The sequence below is a fragment of the Arvicola amphibius genome, chromosome 7 (genome assembly GCF_903992535.2).
Source record: "Arvicola amphibius chromosome 7, mArvAmp1.2, whole genome shotgun sequence".
NCBI classification, from domain to species: domain Eukaryota; kingdom Metazoa; phylum Chordata; class Mammalia; order Rodentia; family Cricetidae; genus Arvicola; species Arvicola amphibius.
In genome coordinates this window covers 117,416,168-117,441,922 of record NC_052053.1, presented here as the reverse complement: position 1 = coordinate 117,441,922, position 25,755 = coordinate 117,416,168, and the positions used below count along the sequence as shown (strand labels likewise).

Genomic DNA, 25,755 nt, shown 5'->3' with positions numbered 1-25,755 from the left:
AGTGAGGAGAGACCACTGGAAGAATGCTTTTGCTTTAGACCTGTTCATTGTCTGGTGTTGGTTGCTATGAATTTGAAGCTCTGGGCATTTCCCAATACTGCAATATTAAATTTGCCATAAGCCATGATTATAGTTTTGTGTCTGATCCCAACACTTCACTGTTTTAGAGCCAGAACTGAACTGCCAGTATCAATATATTTCTTATCTAACACCCATACAATGATGAAAGAAGCTCACTTTCTTTCCTGTTACAGAATCCCACAGGCCAATCCCATTTCTCATCTCCATGACCTGTGCGCCACAGTCCCAGATGCGGAGCTGCCTGTGGATCTGCACCTGGCTTCTCGAGTGTACCACACCTCCAACAGGACAGGTCACAAGGCCATGCTTGGGCTATTGGGATCGTCACTCTTAGGTGATTGCTGCTTAGATGAACAGCGAGATAGGTAAGCATTTTCTGGTTATTTTGTTTTAATCTGTCAAGAATATTTAGAGAGAGGGAGAGAATGCAAGAGAGAAAGCCTTCTAATTAATCCATTGACGGGAGAGCCATCATGATGTAGTCTTATAGGTCCCACCTTCAATGGTTTTATTGGAAATTAAATTTTCAACCCAAGATCACCAAGAGCCACATCACTCACCCCTAGCAGTAACTTATCAATTTGATTGATGAACCTAGTTCTACAAGCGTCTGTCTTTGTTCTATTCATTGTTTTCTTTACTTTATGACCACCCTGGGGTACAGGTGTGGAAATGGAGGCACATGAAAGTTAAGCCCCTCATTTCATTTTATGCAGTAAAAGAATCATAGTTTGGGGATGAGAACACAAGCGTATGTTTGAACTGGAGTCCCCGGTCATATTTTGATCATGGATAGTGTACAGAAGCCATGGTTTTGGAGTTCATTCCAGGTCTCTGAGTGTTTCCCTTCCATTGGAATCCACAGACTGTTCTGTGACTAGCACATGATCTGCAACTTTCTCAGAAGAGGAGAGGAAGGGAAAGAGAGATAATATTTGCTTAGCAGCAAAAATATTCCAAACTCGGTGTTACCTGTTTTTGCATGTTTTCTATTTGAATTTTTAACTATTACGGGAGAAGTCATAATTTCCATTTTAGTCATGAAGAAATTTTGCTGAAGTTATCTCTGAGTACTGAATGGAATCCAGGAATGTCTAACCCAGTTCTGCCATCATACTTGACATTTTTGTTCTAATCAGCCCCCCAATTAAATTTTAACATCCCAGACCCCAGATATATTGATATCTACTTTAGTATTGTATGTTTCCCTTCTTATTCTCATGCATATAAAGAAAACTTTTTTATCACCCTATTCTCCTCATACCCCAAATGTGAGCTTTCACTTCCATGGAGTCAGTGTCTCCTGTCCACCATTGACACTTGGTCTAGTCTTAACCTTTCAGAAGATTGGGAGGACTCAGAAAAAAGTCCATTACCTGCCTAATAATAAATATTAAATTAAACCAGGCCCCTTTTAGAATTAGAGTTTATTCAAGACATTCAAGAATAAGATTTCCAAAGATCACTTCTGACTGTACTCCCTCATTACTAAGGCTTGCTACTCTTCATAGTATATTCTGAATCCATTTGCACTGATTGGCTTTGAGTATAAATTGGAGCACTTAATATATTCTTTTACAGTTTAAAAATCATCCTCTTTTTTCAGGGGGGGGAGACAGGGTTCCTCTGTGTAACAGCCTTATCTAACCTGAAACTTGCTTTGTAGACCACATTGGCCTTGAATCAGAGATCTGCCTGCCTCTGCTGGGATTAAAGGCATGCACCACCACTGCCTGGCCCATTTTCTTAGCGTTCAGCAACCATAGTGAAGTTTAATTTGACTCCTTGAAAAAAGGAATTCAAGCCATTATCATACTTAATTTTTAATCGAAGCAACGTATTTTCAGTATTCATGTGCCAGTCACAATATACATGTTTTATTAAGTTTAGTTTTATCAAGTCGGGTAATTTTTTGAAATGAATGTATGGGTGTCTTAGGGTTTCTATTGCTATAAAGATACACCATGACCATGGCAACCCTATAAAGGAAACTATCTAATTGGGGCTGACTTACAGCTTATAAATAAAGGAAGGAAGGAAGGAAGGAAGGAAGGAAGGAAGGAAGAAAGAAAGAAAGAAAGAAAGAAAGAAAGAAAGAAAGAAAGAAAGAAAGAAAGAAAGAAAGAAAAATGGACTAAAGAGTCCATTATCATCATGGCAGGAAATATGGTGGCATGTAGGCAGACTCAGAACAGGAACTGGAGAGGTAGCTTAGAGTTCTGCATCTGTATCCTCAGGCAACAAAAGTGACTGTACCATACTGAGCATACCTTGAGATTTGGAGACCTCAAAACCTACTCCCTAGTGACACACTTCCTCCAACAAGCCACACCTACTCCAAAAGACCACACCTCCTAAAAGTGGCATTCTCTATGGACTAAGCATTCAAAAACATGAGTCTATGGGGGCCATTCCTACCCAAACCACTACAATGGGGTTTGGAAATTTGGAAACTGTTTTAGTGAGTCTGATAAAAAAAAAAAAGCCTAAAGTGAAGGTTGGTGGGGGGAAGAGAGCGGTACAAAATACAGAGTGTGTGTGGTCTAGTCATTTTAGGATTATACTTCCTTCTTTTTCTTTGGTACTGAAGATTGAACCCAAGCCTGATGCATACACACAGATTCGTTGCCACTAATGTCCAATCCCTGAATCAATCCTTGAAAAAAATTATCTAGTTTCAAGGTGTTCCCTTTAACATTCTAGGGGCCAACCATCGTTTTGGGTCCGTCCAGCTCATATTAGTCAGCAAACTGCTGGAACAATGCTGCTTTCTTTCCAGCTCTAAGTTTTTCTTTTTCCAAGAGAGTAAGTAAATGCTCTGTTTGATAAAGATAATTCTTGCCAATTTGTTTTTAAGTGCCAAATAAGAAGTTAATTTAAGTACTGAATATTTAATTCTCTAGCATCCGTCTGTTGAGGATTACCTTGCTAAACATAGCTTAACCTTTTCAAAAATATATCTGTCTGCTGAGCCTACAGGTTCAGAGAAATGTATAATTTTTCCTGCCCCAGTAAGAGTTCTGGAGAAAGGTAACTGAGAACAAAGCAAGAATCTCTGACTGTGGATTTGCTTTACTGTAATAAGAGTAGTTAACTCTAAATCATAATAATACTTGTGGGTATGAAGCCTTAGTGCTTTGCTAACTCTACACATAGTTATTATTATTTGTGGTAAATACCAAGACTATTTTAATAGAATGGTAAGGATTTGCAGTCAAGTTTAATCAATCAATTAATTAATTGCTTAATTATCCAATTGTTTAATTAATTAATTGATTAATTAATCAATTGCTTAATTAATTGCTTGATTAATTGCTTAATTAATTAATTAATTAATATTCGTCTCTCATACAATACATACTGATTCCAGCCTCCCCTCATTCCCTGCCTCAGTTTCTCTTCCTTCACTCTTTCCAGCACCCCCATCCCCTCTTCCCCAGACCCCCAGATACACTCTTCCTCCACTTCCCTTTAGATAAGAGCAGGCCTTCCAGTGATACCAACCGAATACAGTATAATTAGATTCAATAAGACTAGGCACAAACCCGTATATATCAAGCCTCCAAGTAGGAGGAAAAGGGTCCGAAGAACAGGCAAAAGAGTCAAGAGATACTCTTACTTCTACAGCTAAGAGTCCCACAAAAATTCCAAACTAAACAACTACAACATGTATGCAAAGGATCTAGCAAAGACCCGTTTAGGCTTGGTGATTGCCACTTTTGTCTTGGTGAGCTTCTATGAGCCTTCCTTAGTTGATTTTGTCAGCCATGATTATGTGTCCTTGACCCCTGTGGCTTCTAAAATTCTTCCTCCCATTCTTCTAAGGTGTTGCTCCTGAGCTCTTGCCTAATGTTTGGGTGTGAGTCTATAAAGCCTGGAAGCCTCTCTGATGGCTATTGCCCTAGGCACCCATCTATGAGTATAGTAAGTAAAATATCATTGGGAATCACCTCATTGACTTTTCTTTTTCGTCTTTCTTTTTTCCTTCCTTCCTCCTTTCTTCTCTCCCTTCCTCCCTCCCTCATTCCCTCCCCCTCTTTCTTCCTTTCTTTTGTTCCCCAAGACTTGGTTTCTCTGTGTAATGCCCCTAGCTGTCCTGAAACTCACACTGTAGATCAGGCTGGCCTTGAACTCACAGAGTTTCACCTTCCTCTGCCTCCTAAGTATTAGGATTAAAGGTGTGCACCACTAAGCCTAACTTAGTATGTGTTTTCTTTATTGCTTTTATTTCCATTTTAATGTCTTTAACACTTTTATTGGTTTCTTCAACTGTTTGGTTTTCCTCGGCCTTCTTTAAGGGATTTACTCATTTCTTCCATTTTTAACTTATCCTCTTTTTTCTTTCTTTTTTAAACATTTTTATTTATTCTTTACATCTTTCACATCATGTATCTCACCCCCACAAACCTCTCCCCACAAAATAAAATTTAATAGAGAGGAAAAAAAGGAAATATCTTGCCATGGATGCTGTTGCGTGACATAGTGTTCATTACAAAGAGTCACTGGTCTGGTTCAAGGCCTCTGGTTTCTGCCACACCATTGATGCTGGGCCCTCACTGGATTTCTTCTTGGATATCCTGTTGTTACCTTATGTCCTGGAGTTCCTGCAGCTTTGGATCTGCAGGTCTGGCCTACAGATCATAGATGGGGTGGATGTTGGGGTGGGTCTTGGTTCTGGCTCTTGGTAGTTGCAGGGTTAGTCTGTTGCAAGGGAAAGCAGCTGCTTATTCATCTGCCTGGCTAGCTTAGCCCCAAAATAACAACACAGAAACTGTATTAATTAAATCACTACTTGACCCATTAGCTCTAGCTTCTTATTGGCTAACTCTCACATCTTGATTTAACCCATTTCTATTAATCACCACATGGCAGTGGCTTACTGGCAAAGATTTAGCATGTCTGACTCTGGTGGCAGCTCCATAAAATCTCTCTCTTACTCTGCCTTTCTTCCTCCCAGCATTCAGTTTTATCTTCCCCGCCTCCCTAAGTTCTGCCCTATCAACTAGGCCAAGGCAGTTTCTTTATTCATTAACCAATAAAAGCAACACATGGACAGAAGGACCTCCTACACCATTAGTCGGCCAGTCACCTTTCCTCTCCTCACCACCAGGGTGAGCTCTCCAGCACTGCCTAGGCTAGTTCACCCCTTGCACTGCATTATTGTGAAAGCTTCTTCTCCTTGGAAGAGATATGAAATGTCTTGTGCCGAGACAGGTGTATAATTATCTCAGCATTGTTATCTCTACATCGTACAACTTACAAATCAGGTATATGAAGAACGAGTGTACGTGGAAGTTTTTCCAACTCCTTCAAGAAAGGTAGTGATATTTGGTAAAAAAAAAAAAAAATAATATGTAACAGAGACCAAAGAGAGTCGTTCATACTAACAAGGACTTAGTCTATAAAATTTTGCAAATGAAGAAATTGCAGCATGGCATTTAGGAAACAGGTTCATATGTCTATAGCTGCTCAGCTAGGATGCAGGCTCAGGCGGCCCCGAATCTCACTGTGGTCTTTGCTGCACCTCTTTATGCTCTGTCCCGAGTACCCATTCTCACCCTGTTGTCAGTCCCTGGTCGCATAGGTAGACACACGCTCACTTACCCTTTGTAGCTCACATTTGTTCCATTGCCATCTAGGTTTGGAATCAGAGTATTTGCTCAAAGTGTGGTGGGGGATTGTTCTTATTACATGACTTGACGAGTGTCTGTGCCCTTCCAGGAATCTAGAGGGAGGACATGACTAACTGTGAGAGACTTCCTTATGCTAACTCTGCAAGTCCATAAAGCTTTGGAGTTTCTGAATGTTGCCTATTTTCTTTGTAATTCCCCATCACTCATGGCACTTCGCTGCCCACTAGAATGTGCCCTTGTCTCGTGCTAAAGCTTTCTGTGGCCAGCTCTAGGATACCATCGTCTGTGATCTGTTGTACTTCATTCGTAATGGGCTTTGCCTCTTTCTCTTTATTTCCTCCCAGCCTGGGTATCAGGGACCTCATTCTTATTGTCTGGCACTTCTCCGTAGTCAGCCTCTTCCCGACCTCACTGTGTCCTCCTCATGACCACCTTGCTGTGTGATCTAGGCAATAACCCGAGGCATTATATCAGAGAGTCTAGTATGTCTGGGATAGACATTGTGCCCATGGCTAACATTCACAGAGGCCGGGAGAGTGTCTCAGATCCCTTTGAACTGGAGTTAATAGTGTTGTGAACCACCGTGTGGGTACTGAAGATGAAACTGGGAACTGTGGAGGAGCTGCAAGCACTCTTGGCTGTGGAGCCCCACTTCTGTGTGTTTCCAACCACACAGAGTGGTGATGACAAAAGCCATTGCACTCTACATATTAGTATTTGATAAGATGTTCTAAGATTATATTTTTGTTCTTAAATGGAAATACATAAAAATAAATGATTTGTAATCTTTCCCCATAACTTTCTAACTTTAACATATTTGGAAAAGCTGTATTTTTTTTTAAAGTAAAGCAGCCTCATTCCACCAGATGTCACTGTTTGCATGTAGCAACGAACTTTCAGTGGTTCAACAGTACAACTCCCATCACATTTACAAAAATAAAGATCTGTGTCATTACAAATATATTTTTATAAGCTCATAATTTTTGATATTCTGTTCTTTGCTTTCAAAAAATCATGCAAAATATTCATCTGCCTCTGCTGCAGATTTTAAAGAAAAATTACACGAGGATAAAGAAACATGTGTGTAGGTTAGCATCTAGCCAGCTGAGCATGGAAAGTTTCTCCAGTCCTAGGAATTTTTTTTTAAAAACAATCTCTTCTATAAGTTACAGCCTTACAGATTATGGAGCAAGATCCTATAAAAGGCATGTAAAAGTTTCGTGTTTAGCTATGAATATTTTGAAAACGGAATATAGAACAGCCTATTGCATGTACATGGTACCTTGCTAAACTTTTTGTAAGTGAACTTCTTTAGCTTTCCCATGCACATATTTTGAGAATTACCAGAAGGGGATGGTACGTTGTTCCCGAGAGCTTTCCCTCAGATTTTGTGCCTTGTAGCAAGGTCCACTTTCTAAGGAAAAGAGAGGGAAGCTGTTGTGATTGTAGAGCTCCTCTCCTAAGGCAGAAGAGGCTTCCAGAGAGAGAAACTGCCATGCTTCCTAGGCTTTGGTTCCCTGGTGCTTATAGACGACCTAGAGAAGAGTTCTCACACTTCAGGTCACATGTCCTCTGATCTCTGGCGGCGACTCACAGTAAGAAATGTATTTCTTACCCTGGTCGGCAGTAGACTGGTACTGCTGACTGTGACGGTAGATCAGTGTCGACTCTGAAAAGGATGTAGCTTTTACTGTCTAACAGTAAAAAAAAAAAAAAGAGGCTTGTTTTTCTCCTTTAGCCTCTTCCTTGATTGTAACAATATGGATTAAAATTTCACCTATTTACTGAACATGTATGATTCGAAACACCCACTGCATATATTATTCCTAAGCTGTGGATATAAGAACCAGCCAGTGTTGCCATTTACAAATGAGGGAACAGATTGAGGAAGAGAAGGTATTGGTGTTGGTCTAACAGAATGCTCAAGACTAGGTAATTTATCAACAACCAACCAAGTAACCAGGTTTGTACTGGAGTCTTAGATGTTCCAGAGTTGTCAGCTGCATCTGGTCAGAGACACACGCTTCTGCAACTCATGAGAAAAATCAAAGATGAATTCTTATCCACCAGAGCCAACTTGCTTCTATAACAAGGCATTGATTCATTCAACAGAGATGTAGCCTTATGACACAAATTCTTATCGTTAGTCCCTACTTCTTAACATTGCTACTTTTGGGAACAGGACTCAGTGTGAGTTTTGGTGAATACAAATCATATTCAAACCATAGCACCAACATAATAGCAAGTGGCCAATTTAGGATTAAAATCCAGGCTCCAGCCTCATTGCAGAGTCTCAGTCTTCTCACAGTGTCAGTGATATTTGAACTTTCTTTCCCTTTTTTTTAAAAAAGATTTATTTATACATTTGATTGCTCTATTTGCATATATGTCTGCCTGACAGAAGAGAGTATTAAACTGAAGAGGGCATTGGGGCGTTATTATCCCATATGGTTGTGAACCACCATGTGGTTGCTGGGGATTGAACTCAGGACCTCGGAAAGAGCAGCCAATACTCTTAACCGTTGATCCATCTCTCCAGCCCGTGTTTAGACTTGCTTAAGCATAAAGACGATTTGGTGTGCTTGGTCAGTATACTAACTCTCAAACCTACTGAATCAGAATTTCCAGAGGAGGGGTGGACGATGTAGATTTGATGGTCACTCAGGGTGTTGTGTGATTGAGCTGTTTTAGAAAGGCTAGTGATAATCAGAGGCTCTCAAACAGTATCAGAATCAGCTGCAGGGATGGCGAAAACATAGATCACTGGGTTCACATCCCCAGTTTCCCATCCATTAGGTGCATCTCTACCAAGTACATATAAGATGCTTGTGACAGTTAGGGAGTCCCCATGGACCTACTCCAACAGCCCATGCTGGGCTTTGGTTTTCAGCACCCCACCCCATATAAGACTCTTTTTACTTAGCTAAAATTTACCATTTACATTATAACTACTACAGTCAAGTCCTTGGGAAATGAACAGTTAGTGTTGTCATCTCCCCAGCCTCATGCTATTTTCCATTATGAGAAAAATACAAGACAAGATGGAGTATATTCTATAATGAAAGAGCAGATCAAACACAGGAGGAAGTTTAAGGAGACAAAGGTGAGTTTTGTCTGGGTTGGGGGAGAGCTGTATAGGTCTTGGAAAAAGAGTTCAAGTTTCTAGCTCTTGCTTGTTCCCATTTCCAGAGCCTCAGGATCCTACAATTGTGTATTGGCTTGGCTGCTCCAATGGTGATCTATACATGGTACTCGGTCTCCAGTACCTAGTTCACCTTTTCATAGTATATGGATTGAATGGCGCATTGGGGGTGTGAAGTAGGATTGGTAAGATCAGTAGACTCCAGCGTTTGGAGGAGCCTGGCTGCACGGTTTTGTAGTTTAGGCCCTATTGTTAGTTAATCATTGGAGCATTTGGAGAGGAAGTGATTGACACAGTCTGCCATGGGTCTGTAACAGGAATTGGAGGAGGGAGAGGCTGGAGGTAAAGAAACAGAAAAGATGATATCACAGGAGTCAGATGAGGAGCTGTGATGGCCAGGAGAGGCACTGTAGAGAGTGAGCAGAATACCCTGTTGGAATTGAGGGCACGGTCGGAGATCAGGAGACTTTCCGTCTGAACTCATAAAATGGTGATGTTTCCCAAAGATGAGAACTTGAGGAAGGTTGGATTCTCTTCTCTCAAAATAAGGGCTCACAGCAAACGAAGAGAGAAAATTACAACTAACTGGCTCATCTCTGTCACGTGGGAACTCTTGCTAACCTTGGATGGCCATTCCACTAAGGCTCTGGGCATGTCTGCCGGAGCTGGCACTGTGGAATGCCAGTGACATCTTCCACATTCTTTTGACCAACTAACACATAACACTTAATTGTGCCTTTGGAAACTGAATGATGGTTGCCACCCTGTTTATGACTCTCAGCTGAAGAGAAGAATGGCAGTGCTGTAAGCGCTTTACGTCACCCTGCCCCTGACCCCTGTCACCTCCCTCCACGGTCTGATGGATTTATACTCCAGGCTCATTTTCTTAGTCTCTAGACCCGAGCCTGTTCTTTTCCAGACCTACTGGTCAGGACTGAGTTGCAGAAAACAGAAATACTTTTAGCTGTTTGAAGCAAGACGGAATTGAGGAACTGAGCAACTGCTGATTAGCGGGAGGGTTGAAACAAATGGGCATTCACTTGGGAAGATGTGCAGAAATACCCACACTGCAACTGAACTGGTGTGGGAGAATCTTCTGTTTGTGTTGATTTCATTCCTTAATAAAGAAACTGCCTTGGCCAGCCCTTAGGTGGGTGGAGTAGACAGAACAGGAAGAAGGAAGTGAGGTAGATGGCTTAGTCAGATGCCATGCCTCTCCTAAGTGAGATAGACTGCCCTGCCTCTCCTCAGAGAGAGAGAGATGCCATGAAGCCAGCCACCAGGTCAGATGTGCTGAATCTTTCCTGGTAAGACACCATTAGTGGTGTTACAAAGATTATTAGATATGGGTTAGTCAAGATGTGAGTAAGAGGCTGAAAATAATGGGCCAGGCAGTGTTTAAAAGAATACAATTTGTGTGATGTTATTTCGGGGTATAAGCTAGCCGGTGGCCGGGAGCTGGGCAGGATGAAAAGCAGGCCTGCCCGCAGCTCATCACTACAAACTGGCTGCCAGGGGAACCTCTCCTCCAGTCTCGGGAAAGCTGAGAACCCAAAGCCCATTCTGCTAACACGGCCCCTTAGTTAAGAGTCAGGGAATCACATGTCTTTGTCCCAGATTTTTAGTCTTATTTGTTATCCTCCCTGGCAAAATAAAAATGAAAACGAACAAAAGCAGTAACTGTGGAAGAACTCGGGGTGTCCTGACTGTGCTTGCAACAGAAACCTCAGAACCTCCTTCCTTCTACATGCTATGTGTGGGATCGGCCCTGGAGAGAGGTCCTAGGCCATATCTAGGACACCCCAGCTGCTGGAGAGTTCTTACCTGGCCGTCCTCACCACCATCAGGAGGACTGACTTTCTGTGCATTCAGCTAGCTGGGAGCTGCTTGTAATTTCTCTTTGAATCCATGTATTTGACTAAAGACAGGCAAGAGGTGACTTTCCCCAGAAGTTGGGCTCTGAGAGTTCAGATTATTATGAAATGGCAAGTCAACTGGTTTTGTGGATGTTTAGCCTTGACAGTTGGTAACTCATGGAGCTATTATATGTGCCTTTAATGGAATGTTAGAAAATCAGAGCATGTCAATCATGTGTGATTGACGCTGCTGCAATCCGACCAAGCCTGATTTATGTTTATTTTATACTTATTACAGCATGCTTACAATAGAACATTAACTATTAAGAAGTCTCTTCAGTCATTTATTATTGATTACCTCTGCTCTCAAACTTAAAGTTTTATACTAAATATACCTGTATGCTATCCATTCTTAGCTATAAACCTGTGTTGTCTACGGAAGCAAATGTGATGCTAAACATTTTCAACTTGGCAAGATCTAAGCCAAAAGGGAAAACTACAGTGTGTTGGCAATCCTGCTTAGGTCGGTGTTTTGACCCCAGTCTAAAAAATGCTGTTTGACTGTGGATTTGGAGTGGGGAAGAAAGCTAGAAATAAGGTTTTAAAATTTATTTTTTTTTTGTATATGGATGTTTTACCTGCATGTATGTCTATAAACCACATATATGCCTGGTGCTTGCAGAGACCAGAAGAGATTTTTTGGACCCCCTGGAAGAGCTGCTATGTAGGTTCTAGGAATTGAACTTAGGTCCTTTGGGAGAGCAGCCAGTACTCTTAACCACTGAACCATCTCTCTAGCCCCCGAATAAGGTTTTAATTTTTTTGTTTCATATGTAGAAAGTGAGCTCTTTTCCCCCATTAAATGAATCAAATGCATCACAAAGATTACAAATCAATTGTGTTTAGAGCCATATTTTTAAAAATTTGAATTTACTTCTCTATGATCTGCTTGGTGCATATATTAAATATCAGTATATTTCTCTAAGCAGAGATAAGTGGAAAGAGGGTGTTCCTTTTTGCTTTATCAATAAATTTAAAATCAAATTTATTATTTCTGTCACATTATAGAATACTGTATGGCATTCCTGTTGAGAAACAGAAGTACGGCAGCGTTCCTCCAGTCCTACCAGAGGAATTCCCTGAATTGGTGCAGATAACTCAATGGCAAGCTCACCAACCAGACCTGCAGCTCTCAGGAGAAGAAGTAAGAATTCCCTTTAAAACTAGGTTTCTCTACCTCATGTGTTCTTAAACTTTTTGGTCTGTACTCTTTTGGTATTCTTGAACGTTATTGAGGACTTTTATATTGTTAATGTGAACTGTATCTTTGAACATTAAAATGGTAAAACCACGAGTGTTAAATGTGATTCCACAGGGCGTGTTTATAAAGTCACAGCTGCTTTTTTTCTTGCAGCATTGTTTGGCTGTGTAGGCCAGGTTAGGCTGGCTTCTAGCTGGTGATCTTTCTGCCTCCATCTCCCTAGTGCTGGGGTTACAGCCACACACTGCCATGCTTCCTTTAATTACAGTCTCCAACACTTAACTGTAAGGAGAAAACTATAATTTGTTTCTAAATTTACTTACTTATCAAATATCTTTGTATATTGGATTCTCATAAATTCTGCATTTTTTTGGTTGTTTGTTTGGTTAGAATATATGAGAAAAATTCTGGCTTTAAAAAGATACATAGCTGGAAAAAACAAAAAATATTTCATTAGCATTTCTTCTGTAATTGTGGGAGTAGACTATTAGATGTTATTGCTGTATTATACCGGGATCAAATAAATTAAATTAAATACTCACAAAGAGATATACTCAATAACACCAGAAAATAAGAGTAGAATTCAAAATAGGTCCAAATAACTCAAAGACAAGGAAGAACAGAAAACAAAGAGACAAAAGGAAACTAGAGAATTAAAAAATGTAAATATAATGGTCCTTAATTAAATGCAGAATGACAGAGAATGCCAGAAAGGGTTAAAAAACAAATAAATGTGGCCCAACTATGTAGTTTCTATAAAAATATGCTAAAATATGAGATGGTTTGATTTATATTAGAAAATTTAAAAAGCTATTGTGTAGACACTAATCAAATAAGGATGCTAGTGGCTGTATTTGTATCAGATAGTTATCAGAGACAGAATCACAGGCAAAAGTGTAAATACACCAGGACACAGTCATGGTAAACTGTTTATGTAGCCAATGTCAAAATGTAAGATATGGGAAGAAATTCTCAGTCACAGAAGTGACAAGAGAAACGAGGAGTTCTATGATTGCACTTGACTATTTCAAAATATTTTATTTCCAACATCTGACTGCAACATCTAGATAATCAGTAAAAGGTATAAAAGGCTCAGCAAACAACACTGGTTTAATCTATGATTAAATTTATATTTAATCTATGATTAAAGACAACATTTTGGGAATCTTAAAATCTACTGACCTGATGAAAATCTAATATGTCGAAGATTGTGAGAGGTAACCCAAAGAAGGCAGAGAAGAAAAATTTTATAACAGTACATAGTACAATAGAAAAGAGAAAATTCCAAGTCAGTAATTTAATTTAATTTATCTTATTATTATGTTTTAGATGACTGTGTTTTCTAATGAGAGGACAAAAGGGGAGAAAAGTCAATGTTGTGTAGGTAGGGGAGTAGGGGCAGAAAGGATAGATGAAGGAGGAGCAGGAATGAATATGATCAAAATACATTTATGGAATTCATAAAGATTGATAAAAATGTTATTTATAAAAACATGTGTCTGTAAATGTAGCTGTATGCAAGCACGTATATTAAACTAAATGTGAGTCCATAATCCACTGTGGTATGGAACTTTCTAGCTCCACCTTGCTTATCTTTAAACTCTCACTCCAATAGTGGCAAACTGGCTCCCACCAGCCTCCCCTGCTGCATTCAGTATCCATGGAAGTCCAGTATCCACGAATGGAAGTGTGGGAATTGCTGGCCCATATTCCCGTGGGTCTTCAGCAGCTAAAGCACAATGCCTCGCTGACGGTTTCTTCCTTAGTTCTACATTCCCCACTCCGGTCCAGTCACTGAGCTCAGTATCCCACCTACCTGTGTGAGGTTGCTCCACATGCTGATGATAACAGTGAGAATGTTTTGTTATGTTTCGCATTCCATCCTGGATTTCTCTTTACTCCCTTTAAGCTTTTGTTCTTCGAAGCTCAGTAAGTTTTAGCAATTACCAATTCTGGTAGCATCCTCAATAACTTTACCTCTCCGCTTTTAGTTTGTGACTTGATACTTCACTCTATGTCTTTATGATCCTGAGTAATATCTTCGTGTGTTTGTGTGTTCTAGTTTATTTATATAAATACTTTTGTATAAATTTTTCTGAAATGATCAATTGAAATACAGTGTAAGTCCTATCTACATCTTATAATTGTTGTGTCTAAGTGGTTTTATAAATGTTATATATAATGTTTATAATGGTATCTGTTTCTCTCCTAAGATACAATTAAATTGGGCTTTATTTCTCCATTTAATATGCTCTGTGAATGACCTATACATATCTCCCCATATACGCACACATATATATATGTGTGTGTGTATTTATGTATGTATATATAAGAACTTGTTTAGAACACACAGCAGGGGGCGACTGAAGCAGGTGGCATGCTTATCTTCGGTCTCACTGAGACTGGTCAGTTTGCCTGCAGTGGGGCTCACCTCACATCGCAGCATCACTTAGCCCTGCTGGCTTTACTTTGTCTTCCTCACAGTGTACCAAGTCAGAGTTCCTTGGTTTTCAGAGTCTGTGATCAATCAGGCCATTTTCTCAACAACTAGAAACAATTTGACAGGAGCTTGGGCTTTTTAAATTCAGGGGACATTTGGTACTATTTGTCATAATCTTTTGTAATATTTTTAAAGGTTTCTGCATATCCAGGAGCTTCAAAGATGTTTTGGAATCTTTCTGCACCCAAATTCGCGATTCCAGAATCAACCATGAGGGAATTGTTATATCCAAAATACGAGGTAATGAATGCATTTTCTATCTTGTTATTTTTGCTGTTATTTAATAATAAACTTCTATAAATTGCTTCTGACATAAAATTTACTGGACAGTGATATAATTTGTCAAGTAATTATTGTCAAGGTCAGGATTGGTTGGATGACACTTTAGAGATGATTTACATACATAAATAATGGTAACACTTATCATTACATATGTATGGGAATGCATCCTTTTATTTTATCAAATTTTGGTATACATATCTAAGCTTTAACTATGACCAATGTCCTTTAAATTAAATACTTACTGCATCTAGGCAAGAATAATCTGTTTTCTTTTTGGAAGACTATTTTATTTGAGGCTTCCAGTTACAAAGTCATGCAAGTTGTGTAAAGAATCCTCATGGTATTTTCATTTACTTTTGGCACCTGAAGACAATGGACATTTATCATGAAATTTTAGGTAATAATTAAGAATCCCTATTAAATTGGTTGGCCATGGTAATCGTGTTATTGATATCTGCCTCACAATTAAGATTTTATAGTTGTCCTGGCAAACCAGATGGGATGCCTTTTACACCTTGGTGGAGAACAAAACTTCATTCCAAACCAATCGATAAGGGTAGCCAGGAAGAGAGTACATGGCCCCATGTCCTGTTGGCACAGGCTCATTTGGGAATCCCCCCAGGTCCCTACTTATCACCAAGCACCTGCTGCATTTTCTTCTCGGGCTGAATCTAAGATTCTGTCTGTCAGATGTCCCTGGTGTCTCAGGTTTCCAAGCATGTCCTCATATAATGGAATAAGATAGTTAATTCTTCTTTGAAGCTTTGGTAGGATTCTGAACTAAATCCACCTGTCTGTGAAACTTTATTAGTTGAGCGATTTTAAGTCACTGCTTTATCTCAAAATAGTATTTGTTGGGTGTTCCAGGGCCATTGTATACACTAAGTTATATGATTACATGCTCGAGACCTAAGCAAGATCAAACCAGTCAAAATACCAGCATGGAAAGAGGGAGGGGTTCATGAAGCCCCACCCTCCCTGAGGAGTTATAGGTTATAGTTAAAGGAGTGAGAGTCAGTTTTCTTTACAGATGTTTTACCAAAGGGCTACCTTCATATATGCTCCAGTTGAGGGACCTTCACCTATGTCCACAAAGGCAGCACTAAGTGGATTCAGTGGCTTTAAAAAATGAAACATATCAAATTAGGAGGAGAAAGTGTGCGGTGGGGGTAAGGAGTAACAGATTGAGAGGTATATTTGGTTAAAACTCATCTATATGCATGTATGAACTTCTCAAGCAATAAAAGTTTAAAAGCATTAAATAACAGAATAAATGAAATAAAAGAGAAGGATGTCTTGGGCAGCACTTCTGCATACCCCCAGGGCAGGAAGAAAGGGGTTAATACACTGAGCCAGTCAAAGGTGGCCTGTTGCCAACCGGAACTTACCTGGGCTTTCTGAAAAACTATTAGCGTGTTTAAATGTCAGGTAGGAACAGTGCAGGTGTCAGTGGCCAGCATGGCAGGCTCTACTGACTGCTTTAACAACTTTGTTTTTCCTATAGGGTTTGGGATGTGTGCCCAGTCACCTGGTGGACAAAATGGCAGTCACAGCCAAGATGGTTGTCATCACACTGAGTGGCTGCCTACATGGATTATCTCCTTTGTTGATTTTGTTACCAGTTATTTTTATTTACTTAATTAAGAAGAAAATGCTAGAGTTGATATAGATAGGAGGAATCTTCTTGAAAGTTTGGAATTTTGACAGAACCAAGCCATTTGGGAAAGTTCTAATGATTTAAATGTTTTCTTTACTTATTTTTGAGCTACTTATATACAGAGTCAGCTGTTAACTTATTACAAAAAACCATGTGTTTTACGAGATACCCGTTACTTTCTGTCAGTTTTAATCTGTTTGTAATGTTGCATAACTTTTCTATTTCTCATGGTTTTCATATCTATAATAGGATTTTTAGAAAGTAGCTTAATTTTCTTGATTTTGCTTTGTTTTCAGTTGTAAAGTTTATCCTGTATCAAACTACTATACACATATTAGTAAAGAACTGTCATTAATACATTTCTAGTGAGATTTACAATGTATGCTGTCAAGCTGTTAGATATCGTGGCCTGTCAGCAGAAAAAAGAATGAATTCAGCATACTGTCTTTGAGTAGAAATATTTTGGATTAATATTACGTCCCACTTTGCCATTGTGAAAATTTGTTATTTTTCTTTTGAATTTTTTTGATTATTGACTCCATGGCTTATCATAGAATGTTGATATTCTGTTTAGTCATTTCTTTAATTTATTTTGCTGAATTTTAGCTGCTTTCTTTCTCTTTTATAGTGCTATAAATATAACTTAAGACTTTTGTATAAGGATTTGAGTTATTTCACCATTTTTCACTTAGCGTCTTCATTTGTTTTTAAAAATAATTTGTTTTGGAGGGAGCAGTTATCATTTTCTTTTGGATATTCCACTTAGGTGGGGTGGGGTTTTAAATGTTTAAAAAATTATGATGCTTTTTTTATAAAGTGTATTATTAATCCTTAATAACATATAGTATATATTTTTTAAATTTTTAGAAATTATTATTTGTGCTGTGGTTTCATGGTTTATTACATATCCCAGTATCCATTAACTAAGCCAGGGACATTACACGTAGTTACCGTTGTTGACACTGAGCTGGACTAAGCAGAGCATGGCTTCTGGGATCAGAGTCTTGGATTTGCCTCTTTTTGCTTCCTAGGTAACTCTATCTATGCCCCTAAAACCCATTTTTTATATTAAGCAAGTTTTGAAGATTTAATGAGGCATTAAACTGTATGTACACTGTTAGGCACCTTATTTTGAGAAATATTTTGACAGCTTCTGAGACTTTAGTATATGTGCTATTTTTTATAGTAAACAACCATTGATTTTTAAATGGTTCCTCTGTTTTGACATAAAAGATGGTATGGAAGCTTTTGCCTTTGTTTTGTTAAAAATGTCCCTTTAAATACTTGAAATTCCAGTTACTTGAATGTCTTATGTGAGCATAGGACAAATGGCTGCAAAAGTTCTGTTTCATATCAGGTAGTCTTTGAAGAATAGCAGACTCTGAGTGTCTTTCTGTTATGGCTAGTAAATTTTTGCCTTCTATTGTGCTAAAGTTTTTTTTTTGTTTTTGGAAAAATATACTGTCCTGGCTAGTTTAATATCAACTTGACACAAGCTAAAGTCATCTGAGAGAAAGGAATTTCAATTGAGAAAATGCTTCCATAAGATCCAGCTCAAGGCAGGCAAGTCTGTAGGGTATTTTCTCAATTAGTGATCGAGTGGGGAAGGCCCAGTTCAGCCCATCATGGTGGTGCTCCACCTGGGCTTGTGGTTCTGAGTTCTATAAGAAAGCAGGCTGAGTAAACCATGGGGAGAAAACCAGTAAGCAGCACCCCTTCATGGCTCTGCATCAGCACCTGTCTCCAGGTTCCTGTCCTGCTTGTGCTTGAGTTCCTGCCTTTGATGATGAACAGAGGTGTGTAAGTGTAAGTGAAATAAACACTCTCCTCCCCACAAATTATTTTTAAAAACAAATGAAGACGCTAAGTGAAAAATGGTGAAATAACTTAAGTCCTTATACAAAAGTCATAAGTTATATTTATAGCACTTTAAAAGAATATGATTTTTGATTAGGATGTTTCATCATGACAATAGAAACCCAGACACAGTGATTTTCAGACTTCCCAAATGCTGGGACTTTTAAATACAGGTCCTTATGTTGTGTTGGCCCCCAGCTATAATGGTATATTATTTGTGTTTTAATAAATAAAGCTTGCTTGGAGATCAGGGGGCAAAGCAGTCACACTAATCAGCCACACAGGCCTGGGAGTGGTGTCACACACCTTTAATCCTAGAACTCAGGAGACAGAGGCAGATAGTTCCCTGTGAGTTCAAGGCCATCCTGGGTTACAAGATGGATCCAGAAACAGATCTTGGTGGTGGTGGTTCTCACCTTTAATCCCATAGTTTGGGAGTTACATACTTTTAATCCCATAGAAGTGATATGGCTGGTCAGAGAGAGGAATATAAATGGGAAGAGACAGGAACTCAGTTGGGTGTGGAGTCTGAAGATTTGTGGAGAGAGGGTCTCGTCCTTTCAGTTCCAAATTTTTGGTAGAAGTAAAAGGTCTCTCTAGTGTTTGGCTGATGTGGGTTTCCCCTCTGTATGCTGTGAATATGTTTTATTGACATTTGTTATTAAGGAAACTGCTTTTGGCCAGTGACTTAGTAGAGTAAAACCAGGCAGGAAATTTGAACATAGATAGATAGATAGATAGATAGATAGATAGATAGATAGAGTAGGCGGAGTCAAAGAGATGGCATGTAGCTGCTGAAGGAGACAAATGCTGATATACTTTATCCAGTACAAGGCATAAGAGAGCTTCAAATTTCCTACTTCATTAAAAAGTCTGCCAGATACTATGGGCCTGTAGGCTTAAGATGGATGCTCCAATGTTACAGAAAAACTTGGGGTGACTGCCCAGGCAGTGAGATGTCTCTGTCAATTTTAGAGTTTTGGAAGTTGCTTACAATGCACTTCCTGTTTACCTAGGCAATATTATATCCTTCTGGAGTCTTTTATGGAGTTGACAAAAGATAGTTATAACTATAAAAGATAGATTAGATATAAAATTTTAGACTCACAAAGATAGAATCGATGACAGAGTATTTTTCTTAATTTGCCAAATGTAAATGGACTAAATATTGTAACTATAATTCTTGCTTGATAACTGTTTTGTTATATATAATCTTGCTATGTTAAAACATTCCTTTTTAATTAGACAGAAAAGGGAAGGTGATGTGGGATTCCTTTCTGTATGTTGTGAATATGTTTTATTTGCATTGGTTAATAAAGAAGCTGCTTTCGGCCAACTACTTAACAGACTATAACCAGGTTGGAAAAGATATATATATATATATATATATATATATATATATATATATGTATATATTAGGCAGAGTCAAGGAAATGCCATGTAGCTGCCAAAGGAGACAGATGCCAGAACTTTACTTGGTAACCCACAGCCTTGTGGCAAAACACAGAATAATAAAAATGGGTTAGTTTAAGATAGAAGAGTAGCTAGCAATACACTTAAGTGACTGGCCAAACAGTGTTATAATTAATATAGTTTCTGTATGATTATTTTGGGTCTGCGTGGCTGGAAATGAATGAGCAGCCCCTGCCTACAGTTGGCTGCTTTGCTTTTCTGATCTTTAGCTTGAAACCCAATATCTGTCTCTGGGTTTTTATTAATCATGCTACATTCAGCCATAAAATTATTTTCTTTGCTACTTATAACTGTCATTTTGCTACTTTTACGAATTGTAATGTAAATATCTGTGTTTTCTAATGATCTTAGGAGACCTCTCTGAAAGGATAGCTCAGCCCCCAAAGGGATTGTAACCCACAGGTTGAGAACCACTAAAAGGATGAACAAAATTTAACACTGATTCTTAAATTGCCTTAGCAATGATAATATCACACTACTTTTAAAAACTGATTTTTAAATTTCAGTATTTTTTTAACTATAAAGTTATCCCTTCATCATATAAATGAAGAATAGCAAGGTTCAGCTAACCATGAAACTGTCAGCTTGTCAATTTAGGTCTTCTAGTTGGTTCCGAATACCGAAGTCAATGGCTGTAAGATTCATGCGCATACTTTGCATGGCTTTTTCCTCTCATAATAACACACAGGTATTGTAACTTACTTGGGTGATAGAATTCAAAGTTAAGTCATTTAAGAAAACTTATACTCTAGTTTACATTTAGAGTACTTACTTGTGCTCAAGAATGAAGTCATTTGTTAACAGTAAGGCCTAATTACATGTCCTGTTAATAATTTCGCTGTTGATATGTAAGACATCTAGTGCTACTCTACAAGACTGTAATGTCACCAATACCTCCTAAGAGTTAAAATTACAGAAATCAAGTGCACATTCCCATTTGACCCCAGGCTGGAGCCGTACTGTGGATTTTGCATTAATATGATGTCTCTAGTTGGATTTTCATGCATCTCTGGAAGTGGTTCTTTTACTACAGGTCTTTTATTTATTTTGCTAATAATGTTGATCAGTGAAATAACAGTGAGTATAAGCATTGAAAATATTTGACATTATTTAATACATAATTTAACCTTTTATCACAGAGTGCTCAGACAAGCAAAATTTTAACTGAGAAAATTTCTGAAAGCAAGGAAAGTGTGGTTATTTTGGATACATACACCAGAAGAAGTTTTAAGGTATGTATGACTTTGACTCTGAATTTAAATTGATTAGCATATCTTCCTTTAGTTTTGGAATTGTTTCTGGGAATCATTTCTTGGTGTTTTATTACTTTGAGGAATGTTTCACACCAGCCACCCGTGTCTGTACAAACACATTGATTCCTATTGTGGTGTTCTTAGAATGTTCAGAAGATAGTAGTATTCTTTAATCAATGGCAGATATTTGTGTGTTTCTTTCCTAAAATTGCAAGCTTCCCAATTCTTTTTTTTGTTTTGCCTAGGACTTAAATGCTAAAGTGTATATGTGTGTGTGTGTGTGTGTGTTTGTCTGACATGGAATGGGAACAGGCTTGCGAGATCCCACCCACAGCTGAGGAGGAATTACCAGTTGATGGCTGCTGTGGGAACAACATCAATTTTCTTCATGGATGTGGGATTTTAAGCACTATCTGTGTTTCAGTTGATGGCCCTAAGCAGGCTCAGCGGATTTAAGGACTAGAGCACATAGAGTTGGGAGGAAAAGTGGGAGATGGCACAGGTTAGAATTGTAGGGAAGGGGTGGGGGTGGATTAGATCAAAACACATAATATGCATGTATAAAATCCTGAAACATTAGAAAAGCAGGAAAGGGTGACGGTCCAGGGACAAGTGTCTTCTTCAGGTCTGGCTGATGCAGCCTCACATGTCAGCGCAGCCTCTGAATACTCACAAATCAGTGTCATTTGTATCAGCGAAGAGGCTCGGCCCCAGAGCACCTGCGTGTCACGGGTGGGTTCTTGATTTCTGTTATCTCAAGCTTAAATTAAGAATTAGCAATTTTCATTTCTATAAAAATGACTAAATGAAGTGACAGGTGTTAGGTCACTTAAAGAAACAAACTTGATAAGTAAGAAAATATATTTTAATTAGAATTTGTACTTTTTTATTAATTTATAAGAATTAATATTACTTAACTGTCATATGACACCTTTCATTTGCTGAACAGTGATTATGGTTAATGTGTTTTTACTTGATTATTTTACAGTCTTTAATAATAAAAAAGTCTGCATCATATGAGAATATCCAAAAATATTCCAGTGCACCGTACACACGATTAAAGGTATTCTAACTTTTTGGCTTTTACATTTTAAAATATGTTTGTATTTCTGGAAGTAAAAATCATGTTATGCTCTTTTCAAAAGTTTGAACAATTATACTATTTCTTACTATTATACTTTGAGTGAATTGCAGTTTCATGAGATAGGGAGTATAATAAATAACACAGTGCCCTTAGTTTGATCCCCAGAACCGATGTAAAGAAATGCTGAGTGTGGTGTCTCATGCTTATGATCCAGCACTGGGGAGACAGCCAGAAAATAGGTAGAAAAATGATACAGTAAAGAGTTCAGCATAAAATTTCTTTTGTTAGTGATATTATTATAAAGTTATAATGATTAATGTTTAGCCATTGCAAGTCACTTATAATTATTATGTTAATATATTCATGCTAAAATTAGGTGTGTTAGCAGATAATATAATAAAATGGATTTTGTTATTTAAACTTACAAATATTGAATGGAAAGTTATTGTAGAGTGTAGGTTAATAGTGGTATATGGGAATGCAATGTTGTTAATGTGTTTTTAAAATAGATTCACAAGTTAATTTTATAAAATAAGGCCTTTTAATAATTTATTATGTTTAATTAATGTAGGATGTTTAATTTACAGTGTTTTTATGAAAACCAACCAAATTATTGTACTTTGCATTAACCCACTCTTAACTTTATAAATTGCCTCTTGAATAAGCTTAAGAACTTTACCAGACATGTAAATAACTCAAAATGAAAAGCCTCAAGTTATTCTATAAAATGAAAAGAGAAGGAACTCAACAAAATTTATTCTGTAAATCCATAATTACTCTGATACCAAATCCAAGAAAATGACCACCACCACTGTCAAAATTAAGTCATTTTCTTTGGTCAACTTAGATGCAAAAACTGTTAATGAAGTTTAGCCTGCAAGTTGCACTCATTAGCACATCAAGGAGAGGCTAGTGAGGCGGCTCAGCAGGTAAGGATTTTTGCCACTAAGCCTGATAACTGGAGTTTGATAGAAAGAAGAAACCAACTCTCACAAATTGTCCTCTGGTCATCACAGATGCACATAGAACATAAATAAATGTGAAGAATTAAAAACCCGTCCATTATGATCAAGTTGGCTCCATTCTAGATGCAAATGTGTGGTTAAGCATGCACATCGATAAATGCAGCACAGTACATAAATAGAATAAAATGTAGAAATCACACAATCATGTCAATACATAACAGGATAAGCAATCTTGATGCTAAAATCCCCAAAGAAACTAGAAATAGAAGGAACCACACTCATTGCGACTATGCTATCTATGAACAAACCTGTATCCAACGTTACACTAACTAGGGAAAAATCGGAAAGAATTCTCTCTAAAGTCAAGAATGATACATGTGTGTCCACTGTTTGTACTTTCAATCAATACAATGCTAGAAGTCTTAGCAATAAGAAAAGAGAAAGAAATGAATGGGTTACAAATGGGAAAAATGACAAATTATCCCCATTCACTGTGTTCCTTTACCTAAAAAATCACAAATGCCCCATAGACCTGATAAGCACAAAATAGTAGGACATACAGTCAACATACAAAAATCATTGGCTGTTTACACCCACCAGTAATTAACATCCTACGATAGAAACAGGAAAGAGACCAATACCATTTGCTATAGCTACAAAAAGAAATAGAAAGAAAGAAAAGAAAAAAGAAACATGGCAATAGAAAGGCATAGGGGACCCAAACATTGAAGAGATAAGTGCGTTTTAGTTAGGGTTTCTATTGGTGTGACGAAGACCAAAACTAAAATAAACTGGGGAAAATGTTCATTTCATCTCACGACTCTCAGGTCACATTCCATCATTGAGGAAGTCAGGGTAGGCAGGACTCAAGGCAGAAACCTGGAGGCAGGAGCTGAAGCAGAAGCCGTGAAGCAATGCTGTTTACCGACCTGTTCCGCATGGCGCTTTCACCTACTTTTTTTTTTTTTTTTTGAGACAGGGTTTCACTGTAGTTTTAGAGCCTGTTCTGGAACTAGCTTTTGTAGACCAGGCTGGCCTCGAACTCACAGAGATCCGCCTGCCTCTGCCTCCCAAGTGCTGGGATTAAAGGCGTGCGCCACCACCGCCCGGCTCACCTACTTTCTTATACCATCCAGGACCCCCCACCAGGGTGGCACCACCATAGCTTCCCTGCCCCCCACATTAATCATTGGTCAAGAAAATGCACCATAGGCTTGACCAGAGACCAATCTGATGGAGGCATTTTCTCAATTAAGATTCTGTCTTCCCCGATATGTCTAGGTTTGTATCAAGTCGATAAACACCAACCAGCACAACATCTAACAAAGGAAGTGAGAGATCTTTGTAACAAAACCCATAAGACGTGGAAGAAATACTTTGAAGACACGAGAAGATGGAAGTAGCTCCTGTGTTCATGGTTGGCAGAGCTAATATTATAAACATGACCAGGTCACCAAAAGTTGTTTATAAGTTAGTTCATTGAAATGATTATCAAAATTCCCATGAAACCCTTCAAAGAAATGAAAGAAACCCCATGTGAACACAAAATGCTGACTAGCTAAACCAGTTCTGAGCACAAAGGACAATGCTAGAGCTACCACAGTACCGGCTTTAAGATGATAGCAAAGGCACGATGATAAGATAGCAGGGGAATAGCACCAACGAGACCCAGAGACGGCATAATAAGGTAGAGAACTCATTAGGTCATGGTCATCAGGTTCTTGGCACGGGCCAAAAGCATATGTTACAGAAACCAGCCACTTTAACAAGTGGTTCTGGGAAAAACCTGGGTACTCACACGAAGAAGGATAAAACCAGATCCTTAGATTCAGAAAAACAATTCAATCTGCATCATGTACCTTAATGTAAGATGTGAAATACTGAAATTATTGATGAAAAACTCTGTAAGATATTGGCGTGAGCAACAACTCTCTGAATAGGTTCCCAGTAGCTCAGGAAGTAACAAGAACTGAAAAATAGGATTGCATGAGATTACAAAGCTTCTGTTCAGGAAAGGAACTATGAACAGAATGGAGAGACAGCCTACAAAATGTGAAACAAATATTGCCAGATATTTGTGTGGTAGAAATTAATATCTAGCATGTAGGAAGACAACAACCACAAAAAACAAGACAAGAATCTAATCACTAAATAGACAAATGAAGTAAACAAACAGTTTTCAAGATTCGAAGTCCAAATGGCTGATAATACATGGGAAAACATCTAACATTCTTAGCCATCAGGTAAGTACAAACCGAAGCTACCCTGGTAGCCTGTCTCATCCCGATCAGTATGGCCATTATCAAGAAAGCAGATGACAACAGACATTGGTGAGAGTATGGGCAAAGGGTGCATATTCCCAAATGAATCAAAATCAGATTACAATAAGCATATCTGCATACCCATGTTCATTGGAGCTCTGTTCGCAAGAGACAAATTATCATCTGTCTGGATGCCGTCAGTAGATAAGTGAGTGGGTGCAGAGTATGAGGAATACAAACAATTCAGCCATAAGAAGGGCGAAATTGTGTCCTCTGAGCGAAAGCGGATGTAGGCTGGAGATCATCATACAATGTGAGATAAGTCGTCTGAAGAAATATGAATATTTCTCTCATGTGGATATCTAGATTTTTAAAAGACATGGAAGTAGAAGGGAGACTGGGAAGAGGAAGGCCATCAGGGTGAAGGGATAAGAAAAGAATGGGATGAAC

General features: G+C 38.4%; 1 protein-coding gene across 1 annotated transcript in view; it reads left to right on the top strand.

Moving 5' to 3' along the window:
- Positions 1 to 25,755, top strand: part of Ttc6 (tetratricopeptide repeat domain 6) — a 164,115-nt gene that overhangs the window by 76,257 nt on the left and 62,103 nt on the right. Inside the window, 5 exon segments of the mRNA XM_038336062.1 lie at positions 255 to 446; positions 11,781 to 11,916; positions 14,609 to 14,713; positions 20,882 to 20,974; positions 21,984 to 22,058. Coding sequence (XP_038191990.1) covers positions 255 to 446; positions 11,781 to 11,916; positions 14,609 to 14,713; positions 20,882 to 20,974; positions 21,984 to 22,058 — 601 coding nt within the window.